Source organism: Pan troglodytes, chromosome 1, assembly GCF_028858775.2.
Source record: "Pan troglodytes isolate AG18354 chromosome 1, NHGRI_mPanTro3-v2.0_pri, whole genome shotgun sequence".
NCBI lineage: Eukaryota > Metazoa > Chordata > Mammalia > Primates > Hominidae > Pan > Pan troglodytes.
Window position 1 is genome coordinate 165,827,743 of NC_072398.2, and position 22,323 is coordinate 165,850,065.

Sequence of the window (22,323 nt, forward strand, 5' to 3'; positions counted from 1 at the left end):
TCAAGCAATCCTCCCATCTCATCCGCCCTAGTAGCTGGGACTACCGGGGTACACCACCACAGCTGGCTAATTGTTTTTATTTTTGTAGACACATGGTCTTGCTACATTGCCCAGGCTGGTCTCAGAAGTCCTGGCCTCTGGTCCTCCCACCTCAGCCTGCCAAAGAGCTGGGATTACAGCCATGGGCCACTACACCTGGCCTAGGCTAAGTGTTATTTCCACCATGCTACCAGCATTTTTGTCTTGCCATTAATTTTAGATAGCCATCTTATTCTTCAGCATAAGCCAAGGGAGAAAATCTCTGGCCCAACTCAAAGGACAGGACTACAGATTTGAGTAACCTGGAGTAGCTGGTAGGTTCTGAAACGGCCCTAGTATGCACCCTCAAATATGGTAGGTAGGCTTTTATGAGGCTGAGCTACAGTGTGCCCTGCAGGACAATGTTCAGAAATACTTTCCAAATAATGTGTTTATTTAGAAAGAGAATAGAATATGGAGAGCAGGCCAGATGTGGTGGCTCATGCCTATAATCCCAGTACTTTGGGAGCCTGACGGGGGAGGATCACCTGAGGCCAGGAGTTCAAGACCCACCTAGATAACATAACAGAGACCCTCATCTTTACAAAAACAAACAAAAAGAATATGCAGGGCCAGGCACAGTGGCTCACACCTGTAATCCCAGCACTTTGGGAGGCCAAGGCGGGTAAATCACCTGAGGTCAGGAGTTCAAGACCAGACTTACCAACATGGTAAAACCTCGTCTCTACTAAAAATACAAAATTAGCTGGGCATGGTGACACATGCTTGCAAGCCCAGCTACTTGGGAGGCTGAGGCAGGAGAATAGCTTGAACCCGGCAGGCAGAGTTGCAATAAGCTGAGGTCGCACCATTGCACTCCAGCCTGGGCAACAAGAGCAAAACTCTGTCTCAAAAAAAAAAAAAAAAAAAGAATGTGCAGAGTAACCTACTAAAGCTACAGTGGTTCTACCACACTTAACCAGTTGTTAGTGGTGGTCATTGCAATTTAAAAGGGTCATGGTGAAAGGCTGAAAAAGAATTAGAAATGATATGGGAAGAATGGTAGAGAGAACTGGGGCTATTTTTCTTGGGGAAAAAAAGACAACTTAAGTCAGAGAAGTGCTGCCTAGCAACTATTTTCAATTATCTGAAGAGCTAGTGGATTTAATTTATGTGACAACAAAAGACTGAAGTTGGACAAATGGATGACAGTTTATGGATGACAGTTTCAAGGAGCTGGCTTTCATCTCAGTATAAGGGAAAAAAAAATCTTCCAACAATTAGACCTGTCCAGCAATGAAAGAGCCTGTTTCCAGAGAAGGCGAGTTAGCTGTCAGCTGCTATAGAATGGATCCAGCACAGAATGGCCACTTGGATAGAATGACTAAAAATCCCTTCCAATTCTAAGACATTAAGAAATGGAACAAATCATTAAAATTAACACATTCATTGTTATGCATAGTGTTTAGTCTCTAAGAACCCTAGAAAACCAAAACAGAACTGAGCTCCACGGAAAGGAGATCTTGCATTTTTTTTTGTGCTCCAAGCTAGATCCTTGGTCTTTTTTTTTTTTTTTAAACTAAGCCACTAAAGTAATACAAGTGTAAAAAAAAAAAAAAAATCTATCTCCCTTTTGGAAAAACTAAATTATGTCCTGAGACAGTATTTATAGTTACCATTTAAGAAAACTGGGAAACTGTACTCATATATGCAATCAATATTTTATAGCTCTCTTGTAGACTACATTGGCTGTTCTACCACAGTTATGCAGAAGAAAAAATATAGAAGCAGCTGAGTTCAAAAAACAAAGCAGACCAGAAGTTGAATCAGATATATCAGCAGCCCAGCATATTAAAAGATCCTGAAAAAAAATCCATCCGATTAGACCTACAGGAAAACTTAGAAAACTGCCCCTCTTAACAATGACATAATTTGTTTCTATTTTTGTTTTTTGAGAGAGTCTTGCTCTGTCACCCAGGCTGGAGGTGCAGTGGTGTGATCTTGGCTCACTACAACTTCCGCCTTTCAGGTTCAAGTGATTTTCCTGCCTCAGCCCCCTAAGTAGCTGAGACTACAGGCACAAGCCACCACACCTAGCTAATTTTTGTATTTTTCGTAGAGACAGGGTTTCACCATGTTGGCCAGGCTGGTCTCAAACTCCTGACCTCAAGTGATCCGCCTGCCTTGGCCTTCCAAAGTGCTGGGATTACAGGAGTGAGCCACTGCACTGGCCAAGATGACACAATTCTTAAAAAGCAAGTATGGCCAGCCCCAGTGGCTCACACCTGTAATCCCAACACTGTGGGAGGCCAAAGTGGGAGAACTGCTTGAGTCCAGGAGTTCAAGACCAGCCTGGGCAACATAGTGAGACCCCCGTCTTCAAAAGAACTTTAAAATTGGTGGTGTGGTGTTGAGCACCTGTAGTCCCGGCTACATGGGAAACGGAGGTGGGAGGATTGCTAGAGTCTGGGAGGTTGAAGCTGCGGTGAGCCTTGATCACACCACTGTACTCCTCCAGCCTGGGAGATAAAGCAAGACTATTTCAAAAAAAATTTAAAAAGCAATTATGGATTCAAGGAGTCTTCCAAATGAGGAACACACATAACTTTAATGCAAATATTTTTGTTTGGACAAGACTGAACACAAGAGAAGTCCAAGGGAAAATAGAAGGACAGCACAACTAATAGGGGGCTTACAAACAGTGAGCAAGTGTAGCCTCTGCTGGGTGGTAAACACACACACACACACACACACAGCTTAAATCCCACTGGATTGTGCTTCCATTCAAAGCACCACATTCACTAAGGAAGATTATAAATGAAATCAAAGCATTAGGACTCCAGAAAAGAAGGGAACAAACAATAGAGAAAAGCCTCCTACTTGCCAGGCATTTTACACAGACGACCCCATCTGACCCTCAGGAATCAAGTTTAATTAACTTCCCCCAAAGTTTACAAAGCCAGTAAAAGGTGGAGGCAGAGTTATGCCTGCCTCTAAAGCCCACCTATATTTTCTCTACAGCATATAGCCAACTCCCTGTGCCTACCACTTGCTGTGCCAAAGGCCACCAGATACCTCCACCTGAAACTTCTCACAGGTATGTTAAGCTCATTATCCTCTTCATCCCTGGACTGCCCTCCTTGTGTTAAATGGGACTACTTTCCTGGCACAGTCATTCAAGTTCACCCCTTCAAAGGGCAGCACTTGGCTCTGCCCCGCCCACCATTCTCCTACAGTCCTATCAGACACTGCCATCACTACCCCCACTCCTCTCACTTCCCCTTTTATCCATTACTGTTACCCTAGACCGCATCTAAACTGTTGTGGCACCATCTTGGCTGTGCTCCAGTTTTCCCCCACTACAATCCACATCATACTCTGCTACGAGAAACAGCCACCAAAAGGAGTTTGAGGAACTCAATCTGGAATTACATGTAAGCTCCAACTCTACATATAATTCCTCCAACTCTAGATTTCAATGAAGGTTCCTTTTTTTTTTTTCCAGACATGGGATCTCCCTGTGTTGCCTAGACTGGAACGCAGTGGCTATTCACAGGCAGGATCATCATGCACTACAGCCTTGAACTCCTGAGCTCAAGTGATCCTCCTGCCTCAGCCTCCCAAGTAGCTGGGACAAAAGGTGTGGTGTGTGTCATCTCACCTCACAAAGTTCCCTTAATTTTAATTGTCTACTCACAGACATGATACCTACATCAAAAATACCCTGCTTTCACATGTTTCCACCTGCTACTCATCCTTCAAGTCTCGGTTCTAATGCCATCTTTCCCAAAGCCCTCTAACTCTTTTGTCCAGAGGTGTAACAAACAACTATTAAGCAAGGTATGTTAGACACTAGAGATTTTTTAAATGAACTTAATAAAAGTTCATACAAGTAACTCTTCTCTCTACTGTTCTTAAAAAAGTGTTTTCATTCCTATTTTTATAGCACTCAATATAATTTGCTTTATAAAATAATTGAGTGTATTTTTATCTTGTAAATTGTTGAAGGTAGAGACCATTTCTTACTCTGATTAACAAAATGCTTTTGGAATAGACTGATTTTACAAGTGCTTAATAAGTTTAAAGTCTACCCATTTGTCTGTCAATACTGACAGCCTCTTAACTGTTCTCCCTAGTTTCACTCTAGAACCTTCAACCCCAGTTTCCAAATAGCCTGAGTGATCTATTCAAAATGTGAGTCAGATGTCAGTCCCATGTTTAAAAACAATGGCTACACTGTGGATTAGGCAATGGTGTTTTAGCTATGACACCAAAAGCATAAGCAACAAAAGAAAAAATAGATCATCTGGACTTCATCAAAATCAAAAACTTGTGCTTCCAAGGGAGCCATCAAGAAAGTGAAACAGGATAGGAGAAAATATTTGTAAATCATATATCTGATAAGTGACTTGTATCCAGAATATATAAAGAATTCAACAAGAAGACAAATGAGCCAATTTTAAAATGGGCAAAGGATTTGAATGGAATTTCTCCAAAGAAGATATATGCAAATGGTCAGTAAGCATATGAAAAGAAGTTCAGCATTATTAGTCCTCAGAGAAATACAAATCAAAGCCACAATGAAACACCACTTTATACTCAATAGGGTAGCTAAAATTGAAAGAGAGAGAAAGGTAGGGAGGGAGGGGTGGTTAAAGCAAACTAAATATGACCCGAGAAGGACTCCATACTTCAGTATTTGAGTCCTTGTGAAACCGCCTTTGCAAAATTATAACTAAGGAAATTATCACAGTGAAAGAAATCAGACCTAACCGACTCCATCTTGCTTCTAACCTTTAAGCTGTCCTTGTTCATTCCTGGGTGTAGGCCAAACTAACTTTGGGAGGGAATTCAGTACATGGGTTTGACTCTGAAACAAAATTGATTAACAGCCCTTTCCCGAAAAGACCCCTTCTTGCCTGGGGACCAGTCTGCCTTTGCAGAACTAACAAATTAGCTACAAGATTAGAAATTACAGTTTAGGGGTCATGCAGCCTCTGGCTCCAAGAGTCCAAACCTCCCCAAATTGCTCCTGGGGATAACATCACTCTGTAAAATCTAAGATCAGTTCTTGAGATATTTTGCAGATCCTGCACTCACTGGATCAGCTGACACCACCCAGACCCATAATCTGGCTCAACAAGTTCTGCCATCCCACCCAAGAACAGAAGACAGCAAGAAAACCTCACTTCGACCCCCTATGATTCCATCTCCAACCTGACTAATCAGCACTCCCCACTTCCCAAGCCCCACCCACCAAATTATCTTTAAAAACTCTGATCCTTGAATGCTCAGGGAGATTGATTTGAGTAATAATAAAACGCCAGTCTCCCCTACAGCCAGCTCTACATGGATTACTCTTTCTCCATTGCAATTCCTGTCTTGATAAATCAGCTCTGTCTAGGCAGCAGGCGAGGTGAGCCCACCGGGAGGTTACACTTGTGGACAAACTGCAACCTGGCTTAGGTAGATAAGACTAAAAACCTAATTTAGGAGTATGCGACTATAACAATAGCTGAGTCTTGGCCAATACCAGTGGCCATACTTCAACCACTCACACACTGCTGAGTGTTCAAACTGTGTTCAAATAAGGCAAATGCCGAGCTGTAACCAATCCAGCCATTCTGTATCTCACTTCCGATTTCTGTAGTCATTTCTCTTTTTTTGTCTATAAATCTTCTTCCACCATGTGGCTGTACTGGAGTCTCTGTGAATCTGCTGTGATTCTGAGGGCTGCCCGATTCATGAATCATTCATTGCTCAATTAAACTTGGCTGAAGTTTTTCTTTTATCAGAAGGTAAAAGTTGACGATGAGAAGAAACGAACCTTCATTCATTGCTGGTGGGAAGGTAAAATGATGCAGCTGCTTTGGATAACAGGCACTTCCACAAACTATTAAACGTCGAGTTACCAAATGAACCTGTATTGCTATCCTTAGGTATATACCCAAGAGAAATGAACATTTACATCCATACAAAAACTTACATACAAATGTCCCATAGCAGGAAACAGCCCAAGTGTCCATTAACGAATGAATGGATAAACAAAATGTGGTATACCCATTCAATAAATTATTTGGCAATAAAAATGAATAAAGTACTGATACACACTACAATATAGATAAACCTTGAAAACATGCTAAGCAGCCAGACACAAAAAGTCACATATATTAACATACAACTATCCAGAATAGGCAAATCCATACAAACAGAACTAGAGTAGTAATTGCCTAGAGCTGGGGCAAGGGGGAAATGGGGAGTGACTGCTAATGGGTATAGGGTTTCTTTCTGGAGAAATGAAAATGTTCTGAAATTAGATAGTGGTGATGGTTTTACAACTCTGTAAAATACAGGAAAACCTCTGATTTTTACACTTTTTTTTTTTTTGTAGAGTCGGTGTTTCACCGTGTTAGCCAGGATGGTCTCAATCTCCTGACCTTGTGATCTGCCCGCCTCAGCCTCCCAAAGTGCTGGGATTACAGGTGTGTGCCACTGCGCCCGGCCCTGAGTTGTACATTTTTAAAGAATAAATTTTACTGTATGCAAATTTTATATTCAGTATAGCTGTTACATATAAAAAATAAAAGTAACAACCTGAAAACCTTCCATGGATTCTCATCCAGTTACAATGAAGCCCAAACTCCTGGCCATGCCTCAAGGCCCTATACCTACCTTTCCAGCCTCCGCTTCTACCATCTCCTCCCCACTTAACAGTGCTCAAGACAGAAGCCTCCTCCCGCATCCTCTCCACTTACTGAGAGTTCACTCCTATATTAGGCTCTTTCCACATACTGCTTCCTCTGCCTCAAATCTTCTTGTTTAAGACACTCTCACTGTATCGCCCAGGCTAGAGTGCGGTGGTGTGACCATAGCTCACTGCAGCCTCCACCTCCTGGGCACAAGTGATCCACCTCAGCCTCCCAGTAGCTGGGACTACAGGCCTGCACCACCACGTCCAGCTAACTTTATTTTTATTTTCTATAGAGACGGGGTCTCACTCTGTTACCCAGGCTGGTCTCAAACTCCTAGCCTCAAGCAATCCTTCTGCCTCGGCCTCTCAAAGTGCTGGGATTACAGGTGTGAACCACTGTGCCCGGCCTGCTACCAAATCCTCACACGCCTGACTCCTACCCTTATTCAGAGCTCAGCTTAAATATTACCTCCTCAAAGAGGCCTCTAACTCCACAATCTCAAGTAGTCTTCCCACTCTTCCTCACTGTACTATCTCATTTTCTTTAGAGTACTTCCAGAAGATATCAGGTACAAGGCATAAGGTATATGAGGTGTCTTATTTTTTCTGTCTCCTCTCCTCTCATTATAGCCTATTAAAACATTAGTTGAACTGAACCGTCATGAAAAAAATTTACTATTCAAATGGCAACAGACAATAACTGAAATTATGAAATAGAACATCTTACAAGAGATAATGAATAACGAATTAAAGGTACCAATGGGTATGAGAGAATTTTAGAGAAGAAAATGACCTGTAGCTGCAACAGGTGTGGAAAGGCTTCATGGAAGCAATGAGAGTAGAAATGGACTTTGAGAGATTAAAGAAGTGTGAAAGGCATTACAGGCAAAAGGTACATGTGAACAAAGCACTCCTTGCTGCCTTGTCTATGACCCCCATGCTTTACCTGCATGCATGCGCACCGCCATGCCTCCTGGGAACGTAATGTAGAACTCAGAGCTCAAACCCTAGACTGTCGGTACCTCAAGGACAGAGAACAAGTTTTACTTTTTTGCACGCCTCCCCATACCTAATGCTGGGACATGTGACAAATGGGACAAATGAATAATAAAATAACACCAAGTTCAGGCATTATTCCTGAACTCTTACCATTATGATGAAAAGCAATTTCTACCTCCTCACAACCAAATGGCTTCTATTTTTGACCTCCTTTGGTCCTTTTGATCATGGGAGGAGGAAGTCAGTGCTTCCTTTTTTAGGTTTTTAAAAAAAAATGTTTTAGGGACAGAACAACAACAACAAAAAGTACATCCCTCTATCCTACCCTTAAAGGGCCTTCTGAGCCTCAGCATACTTGTTCTCTGTTTTCCATGGTGCTATGGTCTGAACGTGCCCCCCAGATTCACGTGCTGAAACTTAATAACCAATGTGATAGTATTAAGAGGTGGGGCCTTTAAGTGGTCATAAGGGCTCCTCCCCTGTAGTGTGGTGGCTCACACCTGTAATTCCAGCATTTTGAGAAGCCAATGCAGGCAGATCACCTGAGGCCAGAAATTCAAGACCAGCCTGGGCAATATAGTGAGACCTTGTCTCTACCAAAAATTTAAAAATTAGCCAGGTGTGGTGGCATGCGCCTGTAGTCCCTACTACTCTGGAGGCTGAGACAGGAGTACTGCTTGAGCCCAGGAGTTCCAGGTTGCAGTGAGCCAATATTGCACCACTCCACTCTAGCCTGGGCAACAGAGCAAGACCTCATCTCCAAAAAAAAAACTTAATTTATTGTTTTTGTGTTTTTGTTTTAAGTCCTGTGTCTTATAAAAGAGGCTTCATCACCTTGGGAGTCTGAGGCAGGAGAACTGCTTGACTATAGGAGCTTAAAACCAGCCTGGCCAATAAAGTGAGACCCTGTCTCTAGTGGAAAATTTTTAAAATTAGAAAAAATAAAATCAAAGAAGCTTAATGTGGCCTTTAGCCCTTTTCCTCCTCCATCCTTTCTGCCATGTGAGAATACAAAGTTCAAGGTGCAACCTTGGAAGCAGTCAACAGGCCTTATTAGACACCAAACCTGCCAGCACCTTCATCTTGGAATTCCCAGCCTCCAGAACAGTGAGAAATACATTTCTGTTGTTTATAAATTACGTGATCTCAGGTATTTTGTTATAGCCACACAAACAGACTAAGACACACTGTCCCTACATGGCATTTATAAGACATGAGTATTTCACTAGTTTCTAGAGTACTCAGATGTCAGCACGACATAATGGGAAGAAGTTTAATCCTAGCTACGGAGCCCCAGGTTTGAATGCTAGTTTCTCTTTAACTAGCTGTTTGACTTAGGACAAGTTACTCAACCTTTCTGAGGCCACATATTTGTCACTCAACTTTTTTTTTTTTTTTTGGAGACATAGTCTCGGCTCTGTCGCCCAGGCTGGAATGCAGTGGCACGATCTTGGCTCACTACAACCTCTGCCTCCTGGGTTCAAGCGATTCTTGTACCTCAGCCTCTCGAGTAGCTGGGACTACAGGCGCACACCACCATGCCCAGCTAATTTTTGTATTTTTAGTAGAGACGGGGTTTCACCATATTGGCCAGGCTGGTCTCGAATTCCTGACCTTGTGATCCACCTGCCTGGGCCTCCCAAAGTGCTGGGATTACAGGCATGAGCCACCATGCCCGGCCAACTTTTTTTTCTTTTTGAGACAGGGTTTCGCTCTGTTGCCCAGACTGGGGTGCAGTGGCTCAAACACAGCTCACTGTAGCCTCACTATAGACTCACTGTAGCCTCCTGGACTCAGGCAATCCTCCCACCTCAGTCTCCCAAGTAGCTGGGATTATAGGCATGCGCCACCACTCTGGCTAACTCTGTTTATTTTTTGTAGAGACAGGGTCTTGCCATGTTGCCCAGGCTGGTCTCTAACTCCTGGGCTCAAGTGATCCATCCGCCTTGGCCTCCCAAAGTGCTGGGTTACAGGCGTGAGCCACTGTACCTGACCAAGTTAGCTACTCAACCTTTCTGAGGCCATTTATTTATTTGTAAAGCAAATGATATAACAAAAACTGCTCTGGAGATCTGTGTGGGAATTAGAGATAATTTGCATTCATTAGTCAGTCCAGGGCCTGGCAGTTGCTTCGCCCCCTGCAAATGTTGGTTATGACCAAGTCACAAGAATTATAAAATGCCAGGGTTACAGGTTACTGCTGCCCAGATAGAAGGTGCTGAAGATCAGAAAATAGTTGATTTCTAGCTTCTTGGAAGCTAGATGATAAACAAGAATGACTCTGCATTATTTCAGTATTATCTGTCTGGCTAAGTAAGGGATGCTTGCTCCTGGATCTGTTGTTTAACTAGTACAAAAACTCTCAGAACTTAGAGGTGAGACTGTTAAAATATAACATCAGCCATTTAAATTCAACTACATGAAGCTGTACAAACAAGACCTTTTGTACTATGTCTTAAAGGCCAACCTGAGAGCTTAAACATCAAGTGGAGGGGGTAAAATACACAGAGTAATCCAAAAGCCTCTATTATCTACTCATGCTTTTTTTAAAAAATCTAGTTTGGGCCGGGTGCAGTGGCTCACACCAGTAATCCCAGCACTTTGGGAGGCCTAGGCAGGTGGATCACCTGAGGTCAGGAGTTCAAGACCAGCCTTGAACATGGTGAACATGGTGAAACCCCGTCTTCCACTAAAAATGCAAAAAAAAACTTAGCAGGTCATGGTGGCAGGAGCCTGTAGTCCCAGCTACTCGGGAGGCTGAGGCACAAGAATCGCTTGAACCCAGGAGGCAGAGGTTGCAGTGAGCCAAGATCACACCACTGCACTTCAGCCTGGGCAACAGACTGAGGCTCCGCCTCAAAGAAAAAAAAAATCTAGTTTGCTAAAGGAAAATACATGGTTGAAATATCTGATTCATTGTCCATTGTGAAAGTACATCATCTAAAAAACTTACAAAATTTCCAACTCCTTAAACCTTCTCACAATATGCACCAATACAGATTGTTAAAGAGCAGACTAGCATAATATAATACCATTTAACAATTTACTCGGTAGATTTTGAAGGGAACAGGTAATTCAACATGCCTTTCAGAATGGGTGAATTTATAGTTAACAGTTTGAAGCCCAATTTACTAGTTTTAGGATTGTTTGCCATCCTTCAGTTCTAGAAGTTAAAAGCCGAAGTTTAAATGCATATACTACAATGCCACTATGTGTATGTATATCTTAAAGGCAAGCACAAGCAATGAGGGCTGGAAAGGTGATACGGGGCAGGCGTGATAACCCTTTCCTTTGACAATATCATTAGAGATGGATGCGGACTAAAATGATAATAGAAAAGGTAAGGCCAAGCCATAAAAGCAAGGACCTCTTGTGGACCATAAACAAACTCTACGAGAGGAGTTTCAGGTATGCTGTGACAATGACCATGCCATCTTTTTGTAGCTGTACTCATTTGTCAAAACTCAGCTCAGGAATCGCCTCCTCTAAAAAGCCTTCCCAAATCTCACCTCCTCCTAAATGCTGGGTTAGCTGCCTCTTCTGTAAGCATGCACATCTTGCAGCCTCAGTTAATTTTTTTTTTCTCAGAGACAGGGTCTTGCTCTGTTGCCCAGGCTGGAGTGCAGTGGCATGATCACAGATCACTTCAACCTCAACCTCTTGGGCTCAAGTGATCCTCCCACCTCAACCTCCCGAGTAGCTGAGACTACAGGTGTGTACAACCACACCCAGCTAATTTTCTTACATTATTTTTAGTAAAGATGAGGTCTCGCTACGTTATCCAAGCTGGTCTTGGACACTTGGTCTCTAGCAATCCTCCAGCCTCAGCCTCCCAAAGTGCTGGGATTACAAACATGAACCACCACACCCAGCCCAACTGTGTTATTTTCTTCTTGTTTGCTTGCCTGTCTGACTGCCTGCCTCCACCAAAAAACAGCAGCTCCTTCAGGAACAGACCTTGTTTCACCTCTTTGCATCCCACAAGCCAAGATTGCCTGGCACTCAAACATTTGTTGAAAGACACATTTACCAGGACATTCAGTGCAGCACGCTCTGTATATCGAATGACTATAAATAACCTGAATTCCAATCAACAGGGGACTGATTTGTGGTCCCAGGACTCCTGTGAGTCCATGAGACCTTTTCAGCGGTCCATGAGTTCCCCTTTAATTACATGTGTATAAAGCCAGATGTTCTTCAAATACTTTAACCAAAACAACATAGCACCAAAGACTGAATGAAGAACCAGATATGAGAATAAAGTTTTCTTCTATTAGGCCAGAAAGATTTGCAAATGTGCAAAAATAACAGTACTTTTCTCATTAGATTTCATTTTGGAAAATAGTTAATTTTCACAGAAATCTGTTAACATACAGTGGATTATTGTTATTTTGATGAAGTAATATTTTTAAATTTTCTCAATTTTCTTTCTTTTTTTTTTTTTTTTGAGACACAGTCTCACCCTGTCGTCCAGGCTGGAGTGCAGTGGGGCAATCTTGGCTCACTGCAACCTCCGCCTCCCGGGTTCAAGCAATTCTCAAGTAAATCTCAGCCTCCAGAGTAGCTGAGATTACAGGCATGTGCCACCAAGCCCGGCTAATTTTTGTATTTTTAGTAGAGACGGGGTTTCACCATGTTGGTCAGGCTGGTCTCAAACTCCTGACCTCATGTATCTGCCCGCCTCAGCCTCCCAAAGTGCTGGGATTACAGGCATGAGCCACCGAGCCCGTCAAATTTTCTAAATTTTAATTTCAAATCCATTTAACATCTATATATGTAACCCACATAAACAAAGCTTCTTTGGTTCTCAATTTTCAAACGTGTTAAAAAGGACCTGAGGCCAAAATGTAAGAGAAAGGCTAAATAAACTATGATATATCTGTACAATAAAAGATAATGCAGATATCTTTTTAAAAGAATAAAGTAAACTGATACATGCTGATGGAAACCACTATCTAAGCTTTACTGCTAAGTTTTTAAGTGCAATACAAAGAACAAATGTGTACATTAAAAAAAAGAGGCACTGCTATACACACATAAATGCTATAGATATATGACAAAATCTTTGGATACACATCCAAAAAAAGTTAAAAGCAGATGCCCCTGTGGAGAGAAACTGGGGAACCAAGAGTCAGGGATAGGCATGAAACTTTCCACTCTATTCCTAGTGTATTATTTGAAAATTTCACCATCTGCATGTACCTTTTTACCTTTTCAAAATTAAAAATGGAATAACAAATTATATTTGAATATTGGAATTATACATGAGTACTTAACTCACATTAAAAAAAGTATTTAACAGAATTGGAAAATACTAGATGACACATTGTTAAAGCAAACAATTTTCAAAACAGTAATACTATAATACAATGCAATAATAATGTAACTCAAAATGTATGTGTGTGTGTGGAAGGTGGCTCATGCCTGTAATCCCAGCACTTTGGGAAGCCAAGGCGGGCAGATCACTTGAGGTCAGGAGTTCGAGACCAGCCTGGCCAATACGGTGAAACCCCGTCTCTACTAAAAATACAAAAAATTAAGCCAAGCATGGTGGCAAGTGCCTATAATCCCAGCTACTTGGGAAGCTGAGGCAGGAGAATCACTTGAACCCGGGAGGTGGAGGTTGCAGTGAGCCAAGAGCCGAGAACACGCCACTGCACTCTAGCCTAGGTGACAGAGCAAGGCTAGACTCCATCTAAAGCAAGACTCCATCTAAAAAAAAAAAAAAAAAGTATTAGCAGTGACTTTTCCTTCCAGTTGGTAAATTACAAGTGATTGTTTTCATCTTTATAAACTTTTGCTAACTTATACATATTATTTCTATAATCAGAAAATCAGTTTATATGTATGCTACATATATCCATACCTAAATAAAATATTTTTCATTTTTTTATTTACTTTCTGACACAGAGTCTTGCTCTGCCGTCCAGGCTGGAGTACAGTGGCGCAATCTCAGCTCACTGCAACCTCTGCCTCCTGGATTCAAGCGATTGTCCTGCCTCAGCCTCTTAAGTAGCTGGGACTATAGGCACACGCCACCAAGCCCAGCTAATTTTTGTATTTTTAGTAGAGCCAGAATTTTGCCATGTTGGCCAGGCTGGTCTCGAACTCCTGGCCTAAATGAAACATTTATTAAGCCAAAAAGTACACAAATAAAGTAGCACCTATAAACTACCAAGAACTTGAGTGAATATTTGTAAGCTACATTTAAAACGCTCCCTATGTCAGCTGGGTGTGGTGGCTCACACCTGTAATCCCAGCACTTTGGGAGGCCGAGGCAGGTGGATCACCTAGGTCAGGAGTTCGAGACCAGCCTGGCCAACATGGTGAAACCCCGTCTCTATTAAAAATACAAAAATTAGCTGGGCACGGTGGTGGGCGCCTGTAATCCCAGCTACTTGGGAAGCTGAGTCAGGAGAATTGCTTGAACCTGGGAGGCGGAGGTTGCAGTGAGCCAAAATAGCACCACTGCACTCCAGCCTGGATGACAAGAGCAAGACTATGTCTTTAAAAAAAAAAAAAAAAAAAAATTCTCCCTATGATTTAAGTTCTATTTTGGCCAGTAGTTTCATTCCTAGAAACCTATCCCAAAGAAAGTATATCTGTCCAGTGATTTGTACACAATGACATTTGTAAGAGCATTCTTTGTTTGTTTAAATGTTTATTTTATGTACAAAGAACTATCGTGGTTTTTTATTGGGTAGATGCCTTGGATAATCCTTTGAAGGAGGATCATTTAGTCCAACTTAATAAAACTGATATCGTTCGCGTACTGACGGAAACACTGGCAGCACGTATTGAGGCCACATTTCTGGATCAGACAGTGCCGGTTTGAACAGATGCGACAAGAGCGAGAACCCTGGCTGAATTTTCAGCAGTGGCTCCAGTACAGCTGCTGGTGACCCATCTTGCTGTCAGGAGTGCAACAAGATAAAAGGAAGGAGCTAGCCCATGCATGTGCTCTTCCAAGGGCATTCTTAATCAGCAAAGTATGCAAATAACCCAAATGTTCCACAAAAGATTGGTTAGACACATTCTAGTTCATTCAACCCTATAGCACATTCACCCAGGCAGGCGCTCAGGGCAAAACCCTAGGATTCATTGTAGACTTCTTTCTCTCCATCACCTCTCACAACCAATTCATTATATCCAGTCAGCTCTGCCTTCATATATATCCCAAATCCCTTTATTTCTCTCCTCCTTTGCCACCAACAAGTTCAAACCACAGGCCACTCTCCTCATCCATACTGGTCTCCCTCTTGCTCACCTGAGTCACCTCTCCACACAGCAGGCAAAAGATCAACTTTTAGAAAGTAAATCTTTTCATGTCATTGTCCTATGTAAAACCCTTCCTTGGCTTTCCAGTGCCCTTGGAATAAAATCCAATCCTTACCAGGATCCCCCAGGCTCTACCTGATCTGGCACCTGCTCGTCTCTCTGACCTGACCTACTTCCACATCCCTTCTACTTGCTAGGCTCCAAACATACTGCCACTTCTTTCTGTTCCTCAGACACGCTATGCTAATTCCCACCTTAGGGCCTTTGCACTTGCTGTTCCTTCTTCCTGGAACAACCTGTTCCTAATCATCACAAGCTCATTGTTTACGGTATGAATGAGGACATTCACCTCCTGGAGAGGCCTTCCCTAATCACACAACCTAAGACAGTCACCTTTAATTTATTTGCTTAAATTACCCTTAAGGAATTAAGGGTAACTTTTACTTGCTGCTTTCATTTCTTCTACCGTTTTATATTTTCTAAATTTTGTACAAGGCATGACTTTGATCAGAAAAAACTACTTCTAAAAAATGATCCTGGCCAGGCATGGTGGCTCACACCTGTAATCTCAGCATTTTGGGAGGCCGAGGCGGGCAGACTGCCTGAACTAAGGGGTTCAAGACCAGCCTGGGCAACACGTAGAAACCCTAACTCTACAAAAAAAATACGAAATTATCCGGGCATGGTGGTGCATGCCTGTAGCCCCAGCTACTTAAGGGGCTGAGGTAAGACAATCACTTGAGCCCGGGAAGTCAAGGCCACAGTAAGCCGTGTTCATGCCACTGCACTCCCGCCTAGGTCACAGAGTGAAACTATGTCTCAAAAAGAAGAAGAAAAAAAATCCCACTGGAAGAATGTGCAAAGATTCAGATGTACATGTGGCTAAGGCAGACTTACTGTCATGGAATGCCTTATTCAAGTCACAAATAGTGTTCTTCAAATATGTGTGAAAATCCTCAAAGAAACCAAAAAAGCAACAATAAGTGGATATGGAGTGGACCTTTGGACTGGAGAGGTCTCAAAACCAGTCAGACCCTTGCTTGACCTGTGCTACATCCTGAGTCTCACCAAGCTAGGGGGGGAAATGGAATAGAACATACTCTAGAAACCCTGTAATAAGCCAAGACTCTGTATGATCTATAAAAAGGATAACTATTGAAACCTGTTTTAGATACATTGTTGAACTCTGGCTCCCAAGTCTCTCTAATACAATGTTTCTATCTTCCAGTTCTCAGAAGTTTTCCCTCTTACATAAGACACACATTTATACTTAATGAGCACCAAAAAGAACCCTGAGCCCTCTGAACTAGGCCATCTTTTCAAAAAGAGGCTGGGCCCATAGACTAACTTGAAATGCTAGTCCCATCAGCAAAACTCCAGCAAGAGCTGCAGTTAATATTGAGAGCAGAGGCCAGGTGCGGTGGCTCACGCCTGTAATCCCAGCACTTTGGGAGGCCGAGGCAGGCAGATCAGGAGGTCAGGAGTTCAAGACCAGCCTGGCCAAATGGTGAAACCCCATCTCCACCAAAAATACAAAAATAGCCACACGTGGTGGTGTGTGCCTGTAGTCCCAGCTACTCCGGAGGCTGAGGCAGAAGAATCACTTGAACCTGGGAGGCGGAGGTTGCGGTGAGCCGAGACTGTGCCACTGCACTCCGGCCTGGGTGACAGAGTGAGATTCCGGCTCAAAAAAAAAAAAAAAAAAAAAAACCAAAAAAAACATATATATAGAGAGAGAGAGAGAGAGAGAGAGAGATAGCAAGTGCAGAAACAGGTTTGTTCCTTAACATCTTTTATCTCAATTAACTCCAAGATGCTTCCAAATGGAGATGTGCCAGTTTTCCTGCACTTGAGATAGTAGATCCAGTATAATGTGGTTTTAAAAAATACCACTATTTCTCCAACCTTTAAAACAGGATTTGCATATCCTTTAGATATGACCCAATAAAAGAATCTATCATTAAATATCAGAATTTGTTCAGAGTTTGTAGTAGGACTCACTCAATAGAGTGCCAGTCCCTGTGTGTGTGTGTATACTCATACATACATGTGCATACCCATACACACACAGAGAAAAGCTAATATTTCTTATAACAGAGGGTAAGACCCAACTCCTGGCAATCTAAGAGAACTCTCCCTTCTATTTACTCTTGCAGTGTGCTAAAGAAAATCTGAGCCAAAGATATGGGGGTGACTCTTCAAATGAGGTATCTGATAAGCCTCAGCCTGTACCACTCTAGGCAGTGTAGGAAGGGCCAATGGGTGACAGCTACCATGAAGCTGATCTCAGATCCATATTAAGCACAAACTTTTACCATAAATCAGAGTTAATTAAACAAAATGGTCTCTATGCTATAGGTTGCTTGACTTCTGGACTAAGATGTACTGTCTAGAATTTGTGACCCAGGCCTTTAATACAGACTCGGTAAGCTCCTTTTATACATTAGGTACTTTGCCTGATCCCTGTCCTCCAAGTTTCAGAGTGGAAATTGTACAATGGTATAGGCAGAAAGAACAAAAGGCCCAAGAATGGGCCAGGTGCAGTGGCTCACACCTGTAATCCCAACATTTTGGGAGACTGAGCCAAGAGTTTGAGACCAGCCTGGGCACTAAAGCAAAACCCCTATCTATAAATAATAATAAAAGAGGCACAAGATTATCTTAATGCTATTGCCCCCAGCACCTAGAACATTGACGCACAGCAGCCACTCAGCAGATATCTTACTGGGTGTGAGACAGGCATTTTTACACTGCATGATATATGACTGCAACATTAGAATCAATAAGACATGTGCAGAGGAGAGGAGGCCAGGTGCGGTGGCTCACATTTGTAATCCCAGCACTTTGGGAGGCCAAGACGGGTGGATCATCTAAGGTCCCGAGTTCGCGACCAGCCTGACCTCGAACCTTCGTAGAGATGGTGAAACCCTATCTCTACGAAAAATACAAAAATTAGCCGGGCGTGGTGGCAGACGCCTGTAATCCCAGCTACTTGGGAGGCTGAAGCAAGAGAATCGCTTGAACCCGGGAGGCAGAGGTTGCAGCGAGCCGAGATAGCGCCACTGCACTCCGGCCTGGGAGACTCGTCTCAAAAAAAAAAAAGTTATGTGCAGAGGAAAGAGATGAATTCTGCCACAGCAGGTGAGGGAAGACTTCCAGAAGCAATGACATCAGAATGGCCCTTTCCTGAAAGAGCAGCTTTTCACCAGGCTGCAGGAGGAGGAAAGCCATGTAGACAAGAGTGTGCCCAAATCCAGGCTGGAGCAGATGGCCGGAGCTACTTTCCAATTCAAATTCCTACACGGTTCTATTTCCTGGGTTTTTGTTGTGCTTCATCGTCTCCTTCAAACCTTCCATTATAAAGGGTACATACAGAAGGGTGGTTGTGTTTCCCACCAGGAAATCAGCTAAAAGCAAACAGCAGGTAACAGACAGAAAAATAAATACCGTGGAAAGGAATGTTTTATTTACCAGGCAGTAAGCCTATAAGATTCTCAGACCTTCTGAGAGGGAAAAATAATCCGATAACCCGAAAGTTCACTAGAAACAAGCCACTTTCAAAACAAATTGCTGTCCTTTATTTTTCTTCTTTCTTTGATAAAGTTTTTTTTTTAATTGGCTCATGCAAAAAGCTGCTTGATTCCCAACAGAAAAAAGAAAATCTAAACATTTCATTGTCACTTCTCACTCCAGGGAGGATCACTGGGGAGGAAATGAAGGCATTTGAAAGAGAATGAAAACTAAAATTTAGAACACAGGAAAGTTGAAATAAAAAAAAGAGAGAGAGAGAGAACAAGGGAAAAGAGCAAATGGAAAATTTTCAAAGCCCCTAAGAAAGTGCAGAAATAAGCTACTTCCCATCACTCTCTTTAAACATGGAAAGGGCTATGAGTCCAGTCCCAGGATGGACAGTGTGAAGCCCTTCATTCCAGAAGGAAACAAGTCACCAAGTAAGGTACAGAGAATTATGGAATGGGCTCATAGAAGGAAACAAATCTCCTAGTCAGGTACAGAGAATTATGGAATGGGCTCATCTCTTCTCACTGTCTTCCTTCACTGACTCCATGCCCCTACCATAAAGAAGCCCAACCTAAACACAAAACCTTTAGGATGAGAGCCAGCCTTCCCCCTCAGGCCGCTCTCCCCTCAAACCGCAGCATTTCAAGAATAAAATGCATTTGAATGTATTAAAATCAAAATAGGCGCACTTGAGGTAACAATACCCACAACAGAAAACTCAAGTGCAATCTGGTACACATAATTCTTCCTTTTGAGACATGGGGGTGGGGGAAGAGTTTCCTGTAAAAGTCCGCTTTTTCAATCTGCTTAAGAGATAAGGAATACAATTCTGGAGATACTTCTTAATTCCTTGCTTTTAAGCTTTCCTTTTGTTTTCTGGTACTGTCCTCCACCTTCCTTTTCAAGCCACTCTGTGCTTCTGAAATGCAGATCTCCGGATAATTAGTCCATGATGGGCAATAACCAGCCCGGACATCCTTGAGAAGTACATCGACAGTAAAGGACCCCTGCTGGGAAGAACAACTTTTCATAAAGGAGTTGCTAATTACCAGCATCTCCATCCCAGAAGGGTTAAGAGCCTCGCAGCAGCACAACGGCTACCTCTCGCCTTTTAACGCCAATTCTTTCGGAACTGGTGTGAACGTGGAGTGGGAGGAGAGGGGGAAAGGGACGCACTCAACCCCGTCAGACTAAGAAATCAGGCGATCTATATATCCCCAAGTTCACCACGCCAGCCAAAGGAGGCATCTCATGCCAAGGGAGGCAGCTCAAGAAGCCATTTCCAGGAAAGCTGCATTACAAAATGTAATTTATCAGAACGAGTCTCCTCCGAGTCTCCTGACGGCCAGGCCCGGCGGCTTCGGGAGGAGGGGGAGTTGCTGGGGAGAGTTTACCTTAGAAGGCGACAGCGAACAGACAGGCCTTTCAAAGCCACCCAGGGCTCTGCCCCGAGGCCCGAGGCTGCGTGGAGGGGCTGGAGAGGCGCGAGGCTGCGAGCCCCCCGGCGCCACAGGTTCCCCGGCGCGCGGCCCCGCCCGACTGCCACAGGTGGGCGGCGCTCCGCCTCTGGGCTCCCGCGGGAGGGGGCGCGCGGCTCTCTAGGGACTCGGGGAAGGGGGCCAGGGCTAAGGGGTACGGGGGCGGCTCTGCCTTAAGGAGGGCAGCGTGAGACGGAAGCTCCGGGTTTTCCCTGCGTAGTTCTCGTTCCCTCGGCCGGGTGGCTCGGGCTATTCCTCGCGGCAGGAGGAGCGGTGGAGAGGAGCCGTGGGCACCTCCCACCGGCCGCCCCTGGAGCCTCGGCCTCCTCCCCGGGCGCGGTTAAGCCGCGCGGCCGCCAGCTGCATGCGCCCCGGCACGTACGAGCCTGCACGACCACACGCGGGCGGGGGAAGGGCGCCGCGATCCGGGAGCCCCAGTCCCTCCAGGGCCTCACCCCAGCCCAACGCGGCTCGCCCCCGGCCCTCGTCCCCGGCCCTCGTCCCCGCAGCCCCTCACCGGTGCTGGCCTTGATGTTCTCCCGCAAGAAGTGGCCGCTGGAGAGATGCTGGAGACCAAAGTTCTGGGCGATCCTCTGGCACACGGTGCCCTTGCCCGAGCCGGGCGGCCCGAGGATGACCGCGCGCAGGAGTTTGGAAGCCATTGCCTTCGCGAGGAGGGGGGCGGTCAAACGCGCAGCCCCGACCGCGGCCCCGGAGGGAGCCCCGGGAACTTTGTTTCTCGGCCCCCTACCTCTGGCACCCTCCGCTCTCACTGGGACTCGCCGGCCGCCCCTACAGGGGGAAGGAGAGACTTTTAAGACAACCCCTCCCCTCAGCCCAGCGCCGGGACCGAGTCGCAGGCGGAATGAGCGCCACGCTACACCTCCCCGCCCTCCTCCACCTCCTCGCCCTCCTCCACCTCCTCGCCCCCCCTCCACCTCCTCGCCCCCACGCAGAGCTGCTGGAGCGCGCCGTGCCCCGCCCTGCCGACTCGGCCTCCAGGGGTCAGAGGTCGGCCCGGCCAGTCCCACCTTCATCCTTTCCTCCAGCTTGCTCCCCACGCCGCGTCCGAGAAGGGGGCCGGGCGGCCAGGCATCCCCAAGCCAGTCTCCGCCGAGCCGGGGAAGCTGGCACAAGCGGGGGTGACTCAAAGCCAGCCCCCGCCGCCCCACGCACCGGGCGGCCTAGGGGCTGAACCCCTGCCCGGTCCTCGCACGTGGGCAACGTGTGGTCTGCGTCTCGCCCCCTCCCCGGCGGCTGTCACATCCCCCGGAGTCTCAGCTGCCGCCGCTGCCCGCCGCCCGCGCGCGCTCGGAGGGGCCCACCTCCGCCCGGGGTTGGCGGATGCGCTCCCCGGCCGTGGGGCGCGCGACGAGCCCGAGCCCCGCGCCTCGCCACCAAAAGCAATCAAATAAACACACACCTTGGCTGGAGGCAGCACTCCGAGAGGCTTCCAGCCCGGATCCTGCAGGGCGGCGCCGCCTCCGCCCGCCCAGTCGCGGAGCCCCGGCCGGCCGCGCGGGACTCGCGCCTTACGTAAGCCCGGGAGACCGGCTCCGCGCGAGCCGCTGGCCGCCGCCCCCTCCCCTCCACTCCACTCCACTCCCACCCAGCCTGCCTGGCCCACGTGCTCCCTGCGACCCAGCAAGGGCTGCGGGGGCGAAGCGAGGTGCAGACCACGCGAGGTAGAGAAACCCCTTTTTTTCTTTCGCGGTCGCCTGGGGACCGCGGTCTACTGCAAGGGAAGGGAAAAATACAACTTGTTGAGCGCCTACTGTGCGCCAAGTTTGCGGCTAGGTGATTTCATTGTGTTTACAGCCGAGGAATGGAGCGTGACCATTCATTCATTGATTCATTCTGCAAATGTTTATTGAGTGCCTACTGTGTGCCAGAAACTATTCTAGGCGCTTAGGATCTAGCCGTGAACAACAGATCGAATCCTGCTCTCAAGAAATTGCGTCCTAGCGGGAGGCTGGAACCCAAGACTGACTGACTCCAAAGTCTAGGCGCCTTGGGGAACAGGGAAGAAGGGGATGTCCCTCACCTGTGTTCAGGACCTTCTTGGTAAATGATTCCAGGACTTCCATGCGCATTATGCTGGTGCTGCACCTATAACTCACCAAGTCCAAATGGAGTCTGTCTTCCCCCACTCCACCCTCCCCTGCATATCCCAATCCACATTCTGTTAGATCTGTGCCCACCTTACACACAGCCTTTAATTTCCCACCCCAACTAATGGGATAACTGCCCATAAGACTCCAGTTACTGTGCCATTCCATTTTCCGTGCAGCTGCCAGGAATACTGATAAAGTGAAAATCAATTTCTATTATTTCCCGGCC

General features: G+C 45.4%; 1 protein-coding gene and 1 pseudogene across 5 annotated transcripts in view; both read right to left on the reverse strand.

Annotated features, from left to right (window-relative positions):
- The window catches only part of AK4 (adenylate kinase 4), an 84,686-nt gene extending 62,952 nt beyond the window's left edge, over positions 1-21,734 (reverse strand). The window contains exons 1-2 of one of the 5 annotated variants that reach the window (XM_513462.9): positions 21,407-21,734; positions 20,501-20,775 (exon numbers count right to left, since the gene is read on the reverse strand). In XM_513462.9, the coding sequence (XP_513462.3) occupies positions 20,501-20,645 (145 nt within the window). In that variant the 5' untranslated portion in view covers positions 20,646-20,775; positions 21,407-21,734. The other 4 variants (XM_016920004.4, XM_063801015.1, XM_054683974.2 and 1 more) reach the window with 4 other exon arrangements.
- LOC134809059 (small ribosomal subunit protein uS14-like) lies at positions 14,343-14,716 on the reverse strand (annotated as a pseudogene).
- Positions 21,735-22,323: the final 589 nt, after the last annotated feature.